Source organism: Leucopleurus acutus (genome assembly GCF_964270905.1).
Source record: "Leucopleurus acutus genome assembly, chromosome: 20".
Classification (NCBI taxonomy): domain Eukaryota; kingdom Metazoa; phylum Chordata; class Mammalia; order Artiodactyla; family Delphinidae; genus Leucopleurus; species Leucopleurus acutus.
This window is the reverse complement of record NC_139162.1, coordinates 41,289,496-41,304,688: the sequence shown is the minus strand read 5'-3', so window position 1 is coordinate 41,304,688 and position 15,193 is coordinate 41,289,496. Positions and strand designations below refer to the sequence as shown.

Sequence of the window (15,193 nt, the reverse complement as noted above, 5' to 3'; positions counted from 1 at the left end):
TGGAGGTGTTTAATGTGGCTGACTGAGTGAAGGGTCTGTTTTTTCTTTGACAGTCAACAGACAGGGAGAGAGACTGCCATTCTCTTACAGAAGAAGAGTCTGTCATGTACATGCAGCTGTCTTCTGTCCTGAGACCAGCCTTCCCAGAGGGGCGAAATCATCTCAATTAATCAATGTGGTTCTGACAGTAAACCCAGTTTATTTATGAACTTACCCCAATAAAAATCATGTCTTTTTTTATTTTTAGTACCATAGTACAGAAAACGCTCTAAAAAGTAGAAGCTTTTAATTTAGAGAAATACTTGTTTAATGCTTTTAAAGGTGAGTTTTTAAAAAGTTTAATAACTCAAAAGGTGGGTTCAAAGTAGAACATGTTAAGAGCAAATAGAAATCAAGAAAATAATCCTGTTACTGAAACAAAGGTAAAACTGAGTCTGTTTAAAGTAAAACTGGTAACTCTTTAGTAATGCTAAATTAAATATGTCATTTTATTAACCTACCTTAATAATGTTGTTGAGAAAAAGTGTCAAACATAAAACCACAAATAAATGTAACAATAGTTTCCCAAGCCTATTAAGGAAGCTTCCAGTTTTCAGGTTTTTCTAGAAATTAAAAGAGTTGAGTTTCAATTTTTTAATTTTAATATAACTTCATAAACATTTAAGATGAGATTACTTAAGAATTTAAAACATTGGGTCACACAACATATAGGGAAAATATAACCTAATTTTCATGAGGTTACATTGTCTTAAAATTTGTCTTTTTCTAATAGTAAATGAATCACTTAATAATAAGCTCCATATGATGAGAAAATGTGTCCTAGTCCTTTTTTTTTTTTAAAGACCTCTTCAACCAGAGTATGGAGTCGGCCACTTAGAAGGTACTCAGCATATACTGACTGAACTTGATCCACTGATTCATCTTTTTATCCACTGATTCATATATCACAGACTATAACCCATTAAATAAAAGACCTATATAAAAAAAGTAAATTGTGCTCTTTGATACGTAATAGTTTTCTTATAACCCTCAAATAACTTTATGGATTATCAAATATAATATCTAAACAGTTCAAATATAAGTGATGTTTATTTATAATTAAGGTTAAAAGGATAAATGAGAAGTACAGTTTTTAATAGTCAACTAAAAGCCTGTTTTTTAAAATTTTGTGAAGATTTGTCCATAGTAGCTCTCACTCAAAAGACTAATAACAAAATGTATTTATTCTTCCCAAAATGGAAAACAAAACAGCTTCTTGATATAAAAGTGCTTATGAGAAATGTTTCTCATATGCTTATAAGATAGAAAACAGGCTTTGCAACATTATTAAGGAAAAACAACTAACTCTTAAATTTTATGTAAATTTAAGAGATTTTAATTATATAATAGAGTCAAAAGATGAGGCCAATGTGAAACATGTTATTCTAGGAAATGTCCCATTTTTTTCTAAAGGTATTTATTTGGAATCTCAACATTCTCAAAACAGAGTTAATTTTAACTCACTTAAAAATCAATAATATGATATGGAAGGATGGGGGAAAGAGTGGTGTTACTACTTCAAATAACAAGGTGTCCACCAACTTTAAAGACTGTGACAAACACATTTCCACAAAGCAATATGTTCTTCTCACTTTTGAGTTCACACATGAAAAAAGTCAACATTTTTTTCTCTTTTATTCCAACTTTAAACCAATGGCAGTCAAACAAGTATCTCTGGCTAATCCTGAATTTAATTAAGATTCCAATTTTCTAAGAAATAATAAACGTCAAAACAAAGGAATGGCAGATCAGAAAGCCTGAAAACAAATGCTATACCATGCACTTCATAAAAAGCAAATAATGGCCCTACTGCTTTTTAGTGGGAATTTGGTTATAAATTTTCCTTTGTATACTATATGAAAACAAGGTCTAAACAACCACACAATTAAAAAAAAAAGTTTACTTTGACAAAAAAAAGTCCTACCTGAAGTTTTCTTGCAATTAACACCGAAAGGTTAAAACTGATAAGCAACGATCCGAGAATCATGGAATTAAAAAACTGAAGAATGCAGACAAGGAGTAAACCTGTTAGCTGTATACCATACAGCCATGTCACCTGCAACAACCAAGGATTAGATGGTTAAACAGATTTTTATCAAGAGACTCCCACATGCTGACAGGTTGGTCACTAGTTGGATACATCTCAAGTTATAAATAATGCAGAGAACACACCTAGCATCAAGTAATACAATCTAAGAAAGGAAGGTAGTAACTCTTTATTTACCTTTTAATTACAGAACATTTTAAACTTTATAACATTAAGAAGAACAGGGATATATGAAGTAGAGGAAGCAAACAATGGTATAAATATATTCTAGGAATAGGCAAATGCTGTTTGTAGTCTTTAATTTTCTTCTAAATTCCTTTACAGTTATGGCCTATAGTATTTTATTGTATTCCAACAATCAGTATTTTTACCGTACTCCATTATTTCCCAATCTTCCCTAATGACTAATGATGAGCATCTTTTCAGGTCCTTATTGAACATTTATATATCTTCTTTGGAGAAATATCTATCTAATCTTTTGTCCATATTTTAACGTTGAAAGAGTTGTAAGAATTCTTTATATATTCTGGAAATCCTTATTCAGATATATGATTTGCAAATATTGTCTCATATTTTGCGAGTTGTCTCTTCACTTTATTATTATTATTTTTTGCTGTACGTGGGCCTCTCACTGTTGTGGGCTCTCCCGTTGCGGAGCACAGGCTCCGGACGCGCAGGCTCAGCGGCCATGGCTCACAGGCCCAGCTGCTCCGCAGCATGTGGGATCCTCCCAGACCGGGGCATGAACCCATGTCCCCTGCATCGGCAGGTGGACTCTCAACCACTGCGCCATCAGGGAAGCCCATCTTTTCACTTTCTTGATGGTATCCTTCCAGGTACAAAAGTTTTTAACTTTGATGAAGTCCAATTCATCTAATTTTTCTTTAGTCACTTGTGCTTTGGGTGTTATATCAAAGAAGGCTTGGGCTACTCCAAGGTCATAAATATTTATTCCTATCTTTTCCTCTAAACATTTCATAGTTTTAGTAAAATCAGGTCTATGATCTAGTTTGAGCTAATGATTGTGTATGGTAAGAAGAAGGGGTCCAACTTCATTCTTTTGCATATAGATATCCAGTTATCACAGCACCATTTTTTTAAATGGGGTTTTCCAATTTTTTTAAAAAAATTTTAATTTAATTTAATTTTTATTTATTTATTTTTGGTCGCATTGGGTCTTCGCTGCTGAGCGCGGGCTTTCTCTAGTTGCGGTGAGCGGGGGCTACTCTTTGTTGTGGTGCGTGGGTTTCTCATTGCGGTGGCTTCTCGTTGCAGAGCACAGGCTCTAGGCATGGGGGCTTCAGTAGTTGTGGCACGTGGGCTCAGTAGTTGTGGCTCGTGGGCTCTAGAGCGCAGGCTGAGTAGTTGTGGTGCATGGGCTCAGCTGCTCCACAGTATGTGGGATCTTCCTGAAGCAGGGCTTGAACCCCTGTCCCCTGCATTGGCAGGCGGATTCTTAATCACTGTGCCACCAGGGAAGTCCCATCACAGCACCATTTATTGAAAAGATTACTCTTTCTCCATGATTATCTTGGCATCCTTGCTGAAAATCAGTTGACTGTTTATTTCTGGTCTCTCAATTCTATTCCATTGATTTATGTCTATTCTTCTGCTTGTATCACACTGTCTTGATTACTGTACCTTGGAAGTTAAGTTGTGAAATTGATAAGTGTGAGTCTTCCAACTTTGTTCTTTTTCATGATCTTTTTCGCTATTCTGGGTCCTTTGAGTTGCCATATGAATTTTAGGATCAGCTTGTCGATTTCTGCAACTGGGATTCTGAGAGGAACCATGTTCAATTTGTAGATCCACTTGGGGAGTATTGCCACCTTAACAATAGAAAGTCTTCCAATCCATGAACATGGGAAATCTTTCCAATTTATGCAGGTCTTTAAAACTTTCAACAGTGTTCTGTAGTTTTCTGGGTATAAGTCTGCACTTCTTTTGTTCAATTTATACCTACATATTTTATTCCTTTTGATGCTTTTCCTTCTACGAAGTATTTGTATCTTTTGCTCCCTTTTCCATAGGGGTGTAAATATTTTCCTCATTAAATCTGTAGGAACTCTTTAAGCATAATGACTCATTCAGGAATACATTTTTTTAAAATAAAACTTTTTTTGTCTTTATTTGGATTACGATGTTTTTTGATGCTGGCAGTCTTTTTTTACACCAAGTAGGAATATTTAGAGAAAAAAGAGCAGTCTGTGTTACAAGACTGCACAGTTTTATAAATGTACAGTCATCCATTGGTATCTGTGGGGGACTGGTTTCAGGACCCACAGTGGATTAACAAAATCCTTGGATGTTCAAGTCCCATGGTCAGCCTTCTGCATCCATGAATTCAACCAGCTGCAGAGGACTGTATATATTTATTGAAAAAATCTGCACATAAGTGGACCCACGCAGTGATACTCATGTTGTTTAAGGGTCAACTGTAATGATATCCTAGGTTCAAGAGAAACACTGTGGGTGATTGGCCAGAAATGTAATACTGAGCAGTACTGTATACTAGAAAGTTGTGGATTATCAGTGGTACTTTTTTTTTTTTTCCCCCAGTGGTACTTTTGATGTTCCTTCTCAGGTTCTATTAGTTCAGAGTTTAGAAACAAGGCAGCAATAATACATTCTTCCTATATAGAATAATCAAAATTTTCTTCAATGGCATGCTCATGCTCTTCATTATCATTCATAATTAAACATGGTTAACATTTTTTAACATTCATAAAATATCAGGGAGTATGATAAATGACTCATATCAACTCATTCAAATCGAGGCAGTTGGTTCTAGAGTCTATGTTCTTAACTGGCTAGAATGTAAGTACTGCCACAGAGAATCAGAACTTTGGTATCAAAGTGTGCTAACATTGAATGTTTAATGCTCCAAGGGAATTATGAAGGTCTGTAGTTTTACTGATCTTTTGAAAGAACTAGCTTTTTATTTCACTAATTTTCTCTATTGTTTTTATGTTTTCAATTTCACTGATTTTTGTTCTTTTCTTTATTGTTTTCTTCCTTCTGCTTGAGTTGGGGTTATTGTGCTCTTCCTTTCCTAGTTTCATAAGGTGGGAGCTTGGTTATGGTTTAGATTTTTCCTCTTTTATAATGTGTGTAGTGGCACATGTTTCCCTCTTAGTGCTGCTTTAGCTGCACCACACAAGGTTTGATATGTTGCATTTTTGTTGTCACTGAGTTCAGTGTTTCCTCAAGCCTTCCTCTTCGACCCATAGATTATTTAGAAGTGTGCTGCTTAGTTTCCAAATATTGGAAATTTCCTTATCTTTTTGTTGATTTCTAGTTTGAATCCATTGGTTCAATCCATTGGGTATTCTGCTGTTGTTGGGTGGAATGTTCTATAAATGTTGGTTAGATCCTGTTAGTTGATGGTGTTGTTGAGTTCTATATCCTTAACGATTTCTGTCTGTTTCTCAATTGTTGAGAGAGAGGGGTGCTGAAGTCCTCAACTCTTTTTGGGTTTGTGTTTCTCCTTTCCGTTCTGTCAGTTTTTGCTTCACATATACTGTGGCACTGTTGGTTAGTACATGTGCATTTAGGATTGCTATGTCTTCTTGGTGGATTAATACTTTTATTAGTATATACTATTCTGGTAATTTTCTTTGCTCTCATGCCTACATTACCTGATATTAATATAGCCACTCCTACTTTCTTTTGATTAATATTTGCATGGTGTGTCTTTTCCTACCCTTTTATTTTCAATCTATCTATACTGTTTGTTTTTTTTTTCTTTGGTACGCGGGCCTCTCACTGTTGTGGCCTCTCCCGTTGCGGAGCACAGGCTCTGGATGCGCAGGCTCAGTGGCCATGGCTCACGGGCCCAGCCGCTCCGTGGCATGTGGGATCTTCCCGGACCGGGCCACGAACCCATGTCGCCTGCATCGGCAGGCAGACTCTCAACCACTGCGCCACCAGGGAAGCCCTATACTGTTTGTTTGAAGTGAGTTCCTTGTAGAAAACAATTGGGTTGTGCTTTTTTAATCTATTCTAACCCATCTCTGTCTTTAAATAGTTGTATTTAGATCATTTACCTTTAATGTAATTTTTTTAACGTCTTTATTGGAGTATAATTGCTTTACAGCGTTGTGTTAGTTTCTGCTGTATAACAAAGTGAATCAGCTATGTGCATACATATATCCACATATCCCCTCCCTCTTTCTTGCATCTCCCTCCCACCCTACTTATCCCACCCCTCTAGGTGGTCACAAAGCACTGAGCTGATCTCCCTGTGCCATGCAGCTGCTTCCCACTAGCTATCTATTTTACATTTGGTAGTGTATATGTCATTGCCACTCTCTTACTTCGTCCCAGCTTACCCTTCCCCCACCCCGTGTCCTCAAGTCCATTCTCTATGTCTGCGTCTTTATTCCTGTCCTGCCCCTAGGTTCTTGAGAACCATTTTTTTTTTTTTAGATTCTGTATATATGTGTTAGCATATGGTATTTGTTTTTCTCTTTCTGACTTACTTCACTCTGTATGACAGACTTTTTAGGTCCATCCAGCTCATTACAAATAACTCAATTTCGTTTCTTTTTATGGCTGAGTAATATTCTATTGTATATATGTGTTATTATTGATATGATAGGTCTTAAATCTGCCATTTTATCATTTGCTGTTTGTTCACTCCGTTTTCCATTTCTGTTTTCTTTTCTGCCTTCCTGTGGGTAACTTGAATATTCTTAGAATTCCATTTTTACTTATTTATAGTATTTTTGAATGTATCTCTGTGCACAGATTTTTAGTGGTTGTTCTGGGTTATTACATTATACATTCATAACTTATTACAGTCTACTAGTGTGGACATTTTACCAGTTTGAATCAAGTGTAGAAATTTTACCTCAATTTAAGTCCCTTTACTTTTCTCATTTACAACTGTCATAAATATTTCCTCTACATACATTGAGAACCATAAGACCATATTATTATTTTTGCTTCGGCTATCAAACATAATTTAGAACACTCAAGATGAGTGAGGAAGTTTATTATATTTATTCATATTTTTACTTTTAATTGCCTTTTCTCTCTTCCTGATGTCCCAACATTTCTTCTTTTATCATTTCCTTCTATTTCAAGAACTTCATTTAGCCATTTTTTTTTTTAACAATAGGTCCATAGGTAACAAATTCTGTTAGTTTTCCTTCATCTGAGAATGTTTTGCTTTCCCTTTCTTTCCTGAAAGATATTTTTGCTGGCTATAGAATTCTGGGTTGACTATTCTATTCTTTCAGCACCATGGTTTCTGATGAGAAACCGACTGTCGTTCAAACTGGTTTTCCCCTATAGGTATCACTTTTCTCTGACTGCTTTCAAGATTTTTTTCTTTATCTTTTTCTCCAGAAGTTTGATTATGATGTATCTTGGCATTGGTTTATTTGGGTTTACCCTATTTGACATTAGCTCAGCTTCTTGATTCTGTAGGTTTTGACAAATTTGGGAAGTTTTTGACATTCCTTCAAAAAGTATTTTTTTCAAATACTTTTTCCAGCCTCACTCTCTTTCTCTCCTTTTGGGGTTCTGATTATACGAATTAGACTTCTTGTTACGGTCCCATAGGTCTCTGAAGCTCTGTTCATTTTTTTCCAGTCTATTTTCTTGTTCAAATTAGTTCATTTCTAAATTGTCCTGTCTTCAAGTTCACTGATTCTTTCCTCTGACCATTCCAGTCTACTGTTGAGTCCATCTACTGAGTTTTTGGGTTTTAAAAAATTTATTTAATTAATTTGTTTATTTTTTTGGCTGAATTGGGTCTTCGTTGCTGTGTGCGGGCTTTCTCTAATTGAGGCAAGCGGGGGCTACTCTTCACTGCAGTCTGTGGGCTTCTCACTGCAATGGCTTTTCTTGTTGTGGAGCACGGGCTCTAGGCATGTGGGCTTCAGTAGTTGTGGCTCGCGGGCTCTAGAGCGCAGGCTCAGTAGTTGTGGTACACAGGCTTAGCTGCTCCGCAGCATGTGGGATCTTCCTGGACCAGGGATTGAACCCATGTCCCCTGCATTGGCAGGCGGATTCTTAACCACTGTGCCACCAGGGAAGCCCATCTATTGAGGCTTTTATTTTCATTATTGGAATTTTTCAGTTTTAAATTTCCATTTGCTTCTTCTTTTTATCTTCTAAATCTCTGTTAAGAGTTCCTATTTTTCATTTGTTTTAAGTGTGTTTGTAATTGCTCAATGAGAATTTTTTTTTATGATAGCTGCTTTAAATTCCTTGTCAGGTAATTCAACTTTTGTGTGCCTTGGTTTTGGCACCTGCTGATGGTTCATTCAAGAGATTTTCCTGGTTCTTAGTTTAACAAATGATCTTCAATTGTATTGTATTATGTTATGGAACTCTGAATCTTATGTAAATCTTCTGCGTCAGCAGACCTCCTCTCACACCATGCCAGCGTCATGCCACTGAGGAAAGAAGGACACTGCCTCATTATTTCCAGATGGGTTTGGATGTCCAGGGTGACCTGGACATTTGACCTCCACTGACTTTTGAGGGGCAGAAGAAAGGGGTGTCTCATTACTGCTGGGTGAAGATGAAAGTTTAGGCTCTCTGTTGACACCATCCCGGCAGGGATGGGGAGGGCTCTCTCATTACCAATAAGTTGAAGGTTCTCCACGTGGCATTCATGCTTCACCCTTTCTTGTCCTTTTGGCTTTTCTTGGGGCTTTTTTGGTTTGAGTCCATTGGTTTCTCCTGATTGCTGACTTTTCCAGTACCTAGTCTGAGATATATGCAGCAAAAAGAAAACCCAGTGAACTCACTGCCATATTCTTCCTCTGGTTTCGAGGTCTCTAGGTGTAGTCTACTTTCTTTTCTCCACCTCTCAAAATTTTCTTATATTTGTTTTTTACATGTTGTCTAGGGCTTTTAATTGTACTTAGTAGGAAGAATAAGAAGTGCGTTTCCTTCATTTTGTCTGGAACCATACGGAGTACTTTAAAATTGCCGCTTAGGCATTGATCACTAATGTGTTTTGTTTTCACAACAGGTAGTCTCCACATTCTTAGTCTTTAATCGAACAGAATTATATGCTTAGTAATAACATTTACTGTTCTGTTTTATATTTTAAAACCCTGTACACATTTCTCACTGAAAACTTGATCTTTTGATGGTAAGAGATTTTCCATCATCCATGAAAAGAAGATGACGTGTACTGAAAAAGATATTGCTTCTTGTCACATCAGGCTCTGAATTTGTATTACTTTTTTCTATATCAATTATTCTGACTCTTTCCCATTCAATATGATTAGAGATCAGTGATTCCAATTTATGAAGAAACTAAGGCTCCAAGAAGTTATATTGCTTGACAAAGTTTAAAGAGCTAGTTATCTTCAGAGTTGATAGTAGCAACTTGGTATAATAACCCAGGATCCTTTCATTATAATACTGTTCCTCCTTTAATTCTGATAGTTTTAACTACTTCTAACGCCAACAGAGTTTCAAATATAAAAGTTCAACGAAGCTTAGAACTGAATATGAAATAAATTAGCTGTATTATTCTTTAGTTTTTTGTGTGTGCCAAAATAGTACCTTTTATTCTGTTTTCCAATTTTTTAAAAAAGAAAAAGAAACAGATGTTCATTACAGAAATATTCAAGAGATGTAAAGAACAAAAAGAAAATAAGAGCATCAATCACATAGCTGACTGCTAATACTTTAATGCATATATTTCTGGAAACTTTCCTCTCTCTATACATATGTTTTATTTTTAAAAAAGGGAGAAGGAAAACTAATGGTTATATATAACTAACACTGTGTTACATAGTTAAGACATGTTTGTTTAACAATACCCTATTGCTATTGACTTAGGTCATTTCCAGACTTTTCTTATTACAGTCCAGCTAAAATAAACATGTTTGATTATTTCCTTAGGATAAATTTCAAGAGGTCAAAATTTGGTGAAAAGACATACATGTTTTCTTAGGCTTTTGATACCTACTGTGAAAATACACTACAGAAAAATTATATACTAGGAAAAAAGTTTTATATATGTATTTTCAAAATGGCTCAATATTATTTATTTATTTCTTCTTTCATTTATTAATTAATTTTTTATGTTAAAATGTACAATGTAAAATGTACAAAATGTTCATTTATTAATTAATTTTTTATGTTAAAATGTACAATTTTTATGTTAAAATGTATGTTAAAATGTTAAATGTACAATGTTACATTTTTATGTTAAAATGTAAAATGTATGTTAAAATGTACAATTTTTATGTTAAAATGTAAAATTTTGAACATACTTGTTAGAAAGGGGGGAAAAGTGATATCAGATATGAAGAGACTAACTGGCCTAAGAGTGTATGACAAGAAGAAATACAAAGGTATCTAGGCACCTCTTCCCCTTAGCTTGCAAGTCTCCATGAACAAAGCATAAAGAGTTTACAAAACAGGAAAGCAAATATAAACAGACAGCAACAGACTCAGCTTCATTTGTACATGCAGCTTTTAGAGGCATGTGGGCTCTATTATCATTATCTAATACCATATATATATACACACACATACATATATTATACACCCACATATATTATACACCCATACACATATATACACATTTTAACTTTGGCTTATCCACCTGCTTTCTTTTTTTAATTAAAAATAGTTTTAATTTTTATTTTATATTGGAGTATAGCTGATTAATGATGTGTTAGTTACAGGTATACAGAAAAGTGATTCAGTTATACCCATAGAAGTATCCATTCTTTTTCACATACTTTTCCCATTTATCCACCTGCTTTCTTTACTGTATTTTACCTTCATATCTTCCCCTCTCAAACTCCATCCAAATTCTAGTCTCCTCATTTTTGGTCCACTAGAATCTCATTTCTGTGAAACCTTTCTAGCCGAAAAAGAAGTCTCCTCTTCTAGACTTCTGGCACTTACTGTTACTACAAATTGACATCTATAGATATACAGACATCTCTCTAATTGTATAGACATCTTTATTTCCCAAGCTAGATGGCAAACTCCCTGTGGATGGGACAATGTCTTATACAGGTTGGAATTTTCTATAGTGCCTATCCTATTACTATGACTCAGTAGATAGATAATATATGTGTGTTGGTTGACTTTAATGTTTCCTAATTCAGATTCAGTCAGTTTCCAAAGATTGTTGCATCTCTTTTGACATGGAATATGTGAGTACAACTCTTCTCTATTAGATTATATTGCTGCCTTAGATCTGGTGATAATATTTTATACTTGGAAAATATTTAAGTTACTGTTACTTTGGAATAGTAACTATGAGCAACTTAAAAACATATACAACACATTAAAACATATTTCTGCACATGAAAAAAACCATACAGTTAAATGACAGCAGCACACACTGGGAGACAAACAATGGTTTCCTTTATAATTTCCTTATTTCATATGTGACCTCTGACCAATCAATAGGGATTCACAGCCCGTACTGGTAAATGTTACTATGAAAATTTTACAAAGTACCACAGAAAAGCTGTTATACACCCATTGATTTCCTTGGGGAAAAAAAGGTGGGACAATACACAGTAATACATTTTAAAATAGCTATCTTATATTTTAAAATTTAAGTCAACTCTATAAAGGACAACTGATTTAGACATTTGTGCTCCAAATAAATCCATCATTTTTTTAAGGTCACGCCACATGTGGGATCTTTGTTCCCCGACCAGGGATCGAACCTGTGCCCCCTGCAGTGGAAGTGTGGAGTCTTAACCACTGGCCTGCCAGGGAAGTCCCGAAATAAATCCATCTTTTAATGTAAAATAAGCAGAATAAAAATTAAGATGGTCAAACTAGGCTGCATAAATTACTCAGCTTCAACTGACTACAGCATATTTACATTATAGCTAAGAAGCAGCTTCAACTTTATCATTAAGCATGTGCATATTTTGAGCTCATTCTATCATATAAAACATTAAACAACAACCATCTCAACTGAGAAAAGAGAGCAAACCTTACCTTCACTGCTGGCAGCATGTCCAAGGAGTCCAGTATGAACAGCACTAATGCTTGCATCAGCATCATAAATTGATTAAATTGCCATGTTAGACTAAAGAGAAAAGTTGATATGAAAATGGCAAGAAGTGTCAGCCTCTGTAAAAAGAAAATCTTTGTATAGTTTATATGTCTCTAGTAATAAAAAGCCTCTCAGACAAGTGTTCTCAAGAGCAGCCAGTATCTCTATAAACCAAACAGAAAAACTATGCACTGTTGCTCTGAAAACTCTTGCATTTGTTATTTAAGTTCCAAATAGCCTAACGTGACACTCTGCATATAAATATTCACATATGGTATGTGTACTCCATATTATCATGGAGGCAATAATGCACCAAACCACATTTCAAGAGCAATGGCTTAAAAATTCTGACAGTTCTGCAGAAATTTTGTGTGGGTTTGCCGTAACTGTTTAAGGGCAGATAATGTAGAGTACATTTTTAATATCAAAAATGAAAACATTTTCTTTGCAAAGTAGGAACAGGTTTAGAAAAAGAAAACTTAATTTAACTCAAGTTAAAAAATTGGTCATGGAATAAGAACTATTAACATGCACTTGGACACTATGAACATCACATTTTCTGAAGCTTCTAAGATAAAATTGGAGAACTAAAAATATATACAAAGTATTATAAAAACTTACTTGAGAAAGGGGCTGTAAGTTTGGTCTCAGGAAATATGTAATTGCTGCTATCTGAATTGCAAAGAATGGCAGCGCCCAATTCTCTCTCAGTGGGATGGTAAACTCAACCCTTGTGGTATCTATTCTGCACAAGGAAAACACAAAGGACCAAAGTAGTAATTTTTACTATCATTACCTCAAAGATTTCCTAAAGTGAAAGACATATTATGTTAAGTATATTTAGATTTTGGTTCTTGGTTCTCAATAATTTGCCTTTATCATCATCATCATCACGCCTGCAACATAAAACTGGCATTGAGAAAATTTAACTAACCTGTCCACAGGTATGCAGTGGTAGAACTGGGGTAGAACTGGTAGTGCTTTATACTTGAGTCTTAATTTTGTCATTGATTAATAACTTTTAAAAGCTCCTTGACTCCCCTAAAATGTGAACCCCCAGAGGGCAAGTGTAGTTAAGTTTTCAACTTTGTACACCTAGTACCAAGAACGATCCCTATACATACTAGGAATCCAATAAATGTCTTTATTTACTTTTAATAGAAACAATAAATTTGACTTTAATTTATTCTTTTTTAAATTTATTTTTTGTTGAAGTATAGCTGAATTACAGACTTTCATTTACTCTTAGCAGGAATAATATGTTAGATTAAAATGTTAAGAGCAGACTTCCCTGGTGGCACAGTGGTTGAGAGTCCGCCTGCTGATGCAGCGGACGTGGGTTCGTGCCCCGGTCTGGGAAGATCCCACATGCCGCGGAGCGGCTGGGCCCGTGAGCCATGGCCACTGAGCCTGCGCGTCCAGAGCCTGTGCTCCGCAACGGGAGAGGCCGCAACAGTGAGAGGCCCGCGTACCGCAAAAAATAAATAAATAAATAAAAAATAAATAAAATGTTAAGAGGCAGCATAACATAGTGGTCTCACACTCTGCATTTGAATTCTGACCAAGACTTAGCTCCATGTGTGCATGTGTGTGTGTGTGTGTGTGTGTGTATGCCTTTATCTATATATAAATATATATGCCTATATATTCTCATATATATATATATACACATATGCACACATAACCTTTTTATATATTTATACATATAATGTATATGTATAAAACAACCTTTTAAGCTTCAATTACCTCACTTCTAAAATAGTAATAATGGGCTTCCCTGGTGGCGCAAGTGGTTGAGAGTCCGCCTGCCGATGCAGGGGACACGGGTTCGTGCCCAGGTCTGGGAGAATCCCACATGCCGCGGAGCGGCTAGGCCCGTGAGCCATGGCCGCTGAGCCTGCGCGTCCGGAGCCTGTGCTCCGCAACGGAAGAGGCCACAACAGTGAGAGGCCCGCATACCACACACACACACACAAAATAAAATAAAACAAAATAGTAATAATAATAGTACCCACTCTACAGGGTTGTTAAAATCATACATATAAAGTATGATGTAAAGTGCTTGGCATATAGTAAGCACTCAGTAAGGTTATAATAAAAAGTAATTTGTTGAGGATTACAACATAAAATCAACATCAGAATTCATGTTCAAGTTTTAAGATTGCTACTGACTATTGGTGTTGCTTTTAATAGGTCAGGCAATAATTCGATTTATCTCGAATATGTTTTTTAAAAATGCTATTTCATAATGCTCCAGGGTTTGGAAATTAATAGATATTAATTAAATAATGTAAGAACTTCCTTACGCTTGTACAGTGCTTTATACTTTGTTAATTATGAGCTGCATACAATCTTACTGAGGTTGATAATAAAGATATTAATAAACCTTTTAAGACATGAGATTTGTGGCTGGAGAAATACTGATCACACAGCAAGTTGGTAATAGAATTGGGATTATTATAGATGATTCTCTTGACTTACAATTCAGTGTTTTGTTCCTCAGCTGTAGATATACATATAAAAGTAGGACTTTCTACCTTACTAAATAAGAAAACCTCCACTAGGTAACCCAAAGAGAAAATACTCCACACAAAATGTGGCAGAACAACCTTCTTTAAACTGGAAATGAAGTAACTTCATTTTAACTTATACCTTAGAAAGGGAGAAGGGAATACTGATTCCAACTCACCTATTTGTGACATACCAGAAAGCTGCTAAGAGTCCTGACAGCCACGTACCACTCAGGAGCCAGCTGGTTATGTAAAGAGCTGTGACATAAATTGCTTGGAGTCCAAATAAGGTGTAAATATAAAAATAAACTGGCTCTATATATTTCTGTAAGGGAATGATAAAAAACGTCTGTTAAAGAAGCCCTACTCCTTCTCATTGCCATTTACAAAATATGACAGTGGAAATTTAATATTCAGAAGCTTGGTATTAATTCCAAGAAATAAGCGTACATCACTCCTTCCTGTGTAAAAGTGTGCTAGCAGCCTTTCTTCTCAATACAAACGCAGAAAAGGAAGTCCTTGAGGATTCTGGCTTCATTTTTTTTTTTTAAGTATTTATTTATTTATTTGGCTGCCCTGGGTCTTAGT

The 15,193-nt window shown here is 35.4% G+C and overlaps 1 protein-coding gene across 2 annotated transcripts in view; it reads right to left on the bottom strand.

Annotated features, from left to right (window-relative positions):
• DPY19L3 (dpy-19 like C-mannosyltransferase 3) overlaps positions 1 to 15,193 on the bottom strand; it is a 73,724-nt gene that overhangs the window by 25,758 nt on the left and 32,773 nt on the right. For both annotated transcript variants that reach the window (XM_082863287.1, XM_082863288.1), the window contains exons 6-10: positions 14,785 to 14,930; positions 12,717 to 12,840; positions 12,038 to 12,172; positions 1,964 to 2,095; positions 501 to 602 (exon numbers count right to left, since the gene is read on the bottom strand). In XM_082863287.1, coding sequence (XP_082719413.1) covers positions 501 to 602; positions 1,964 to 2,095; positions 12,038 to 12,172; positions 12,717 to 12,840; positions 14,785 to 14,930 — 639 coding nt within the window. The remainder of the gene's footprint in view (positions 1 to 500; positions 603 to 1,963; positions 2,096 to 12,037; positions 12,173 to 12,716; positions 12,841 to 14,784; positions 14,931 to 15,193) is intronic.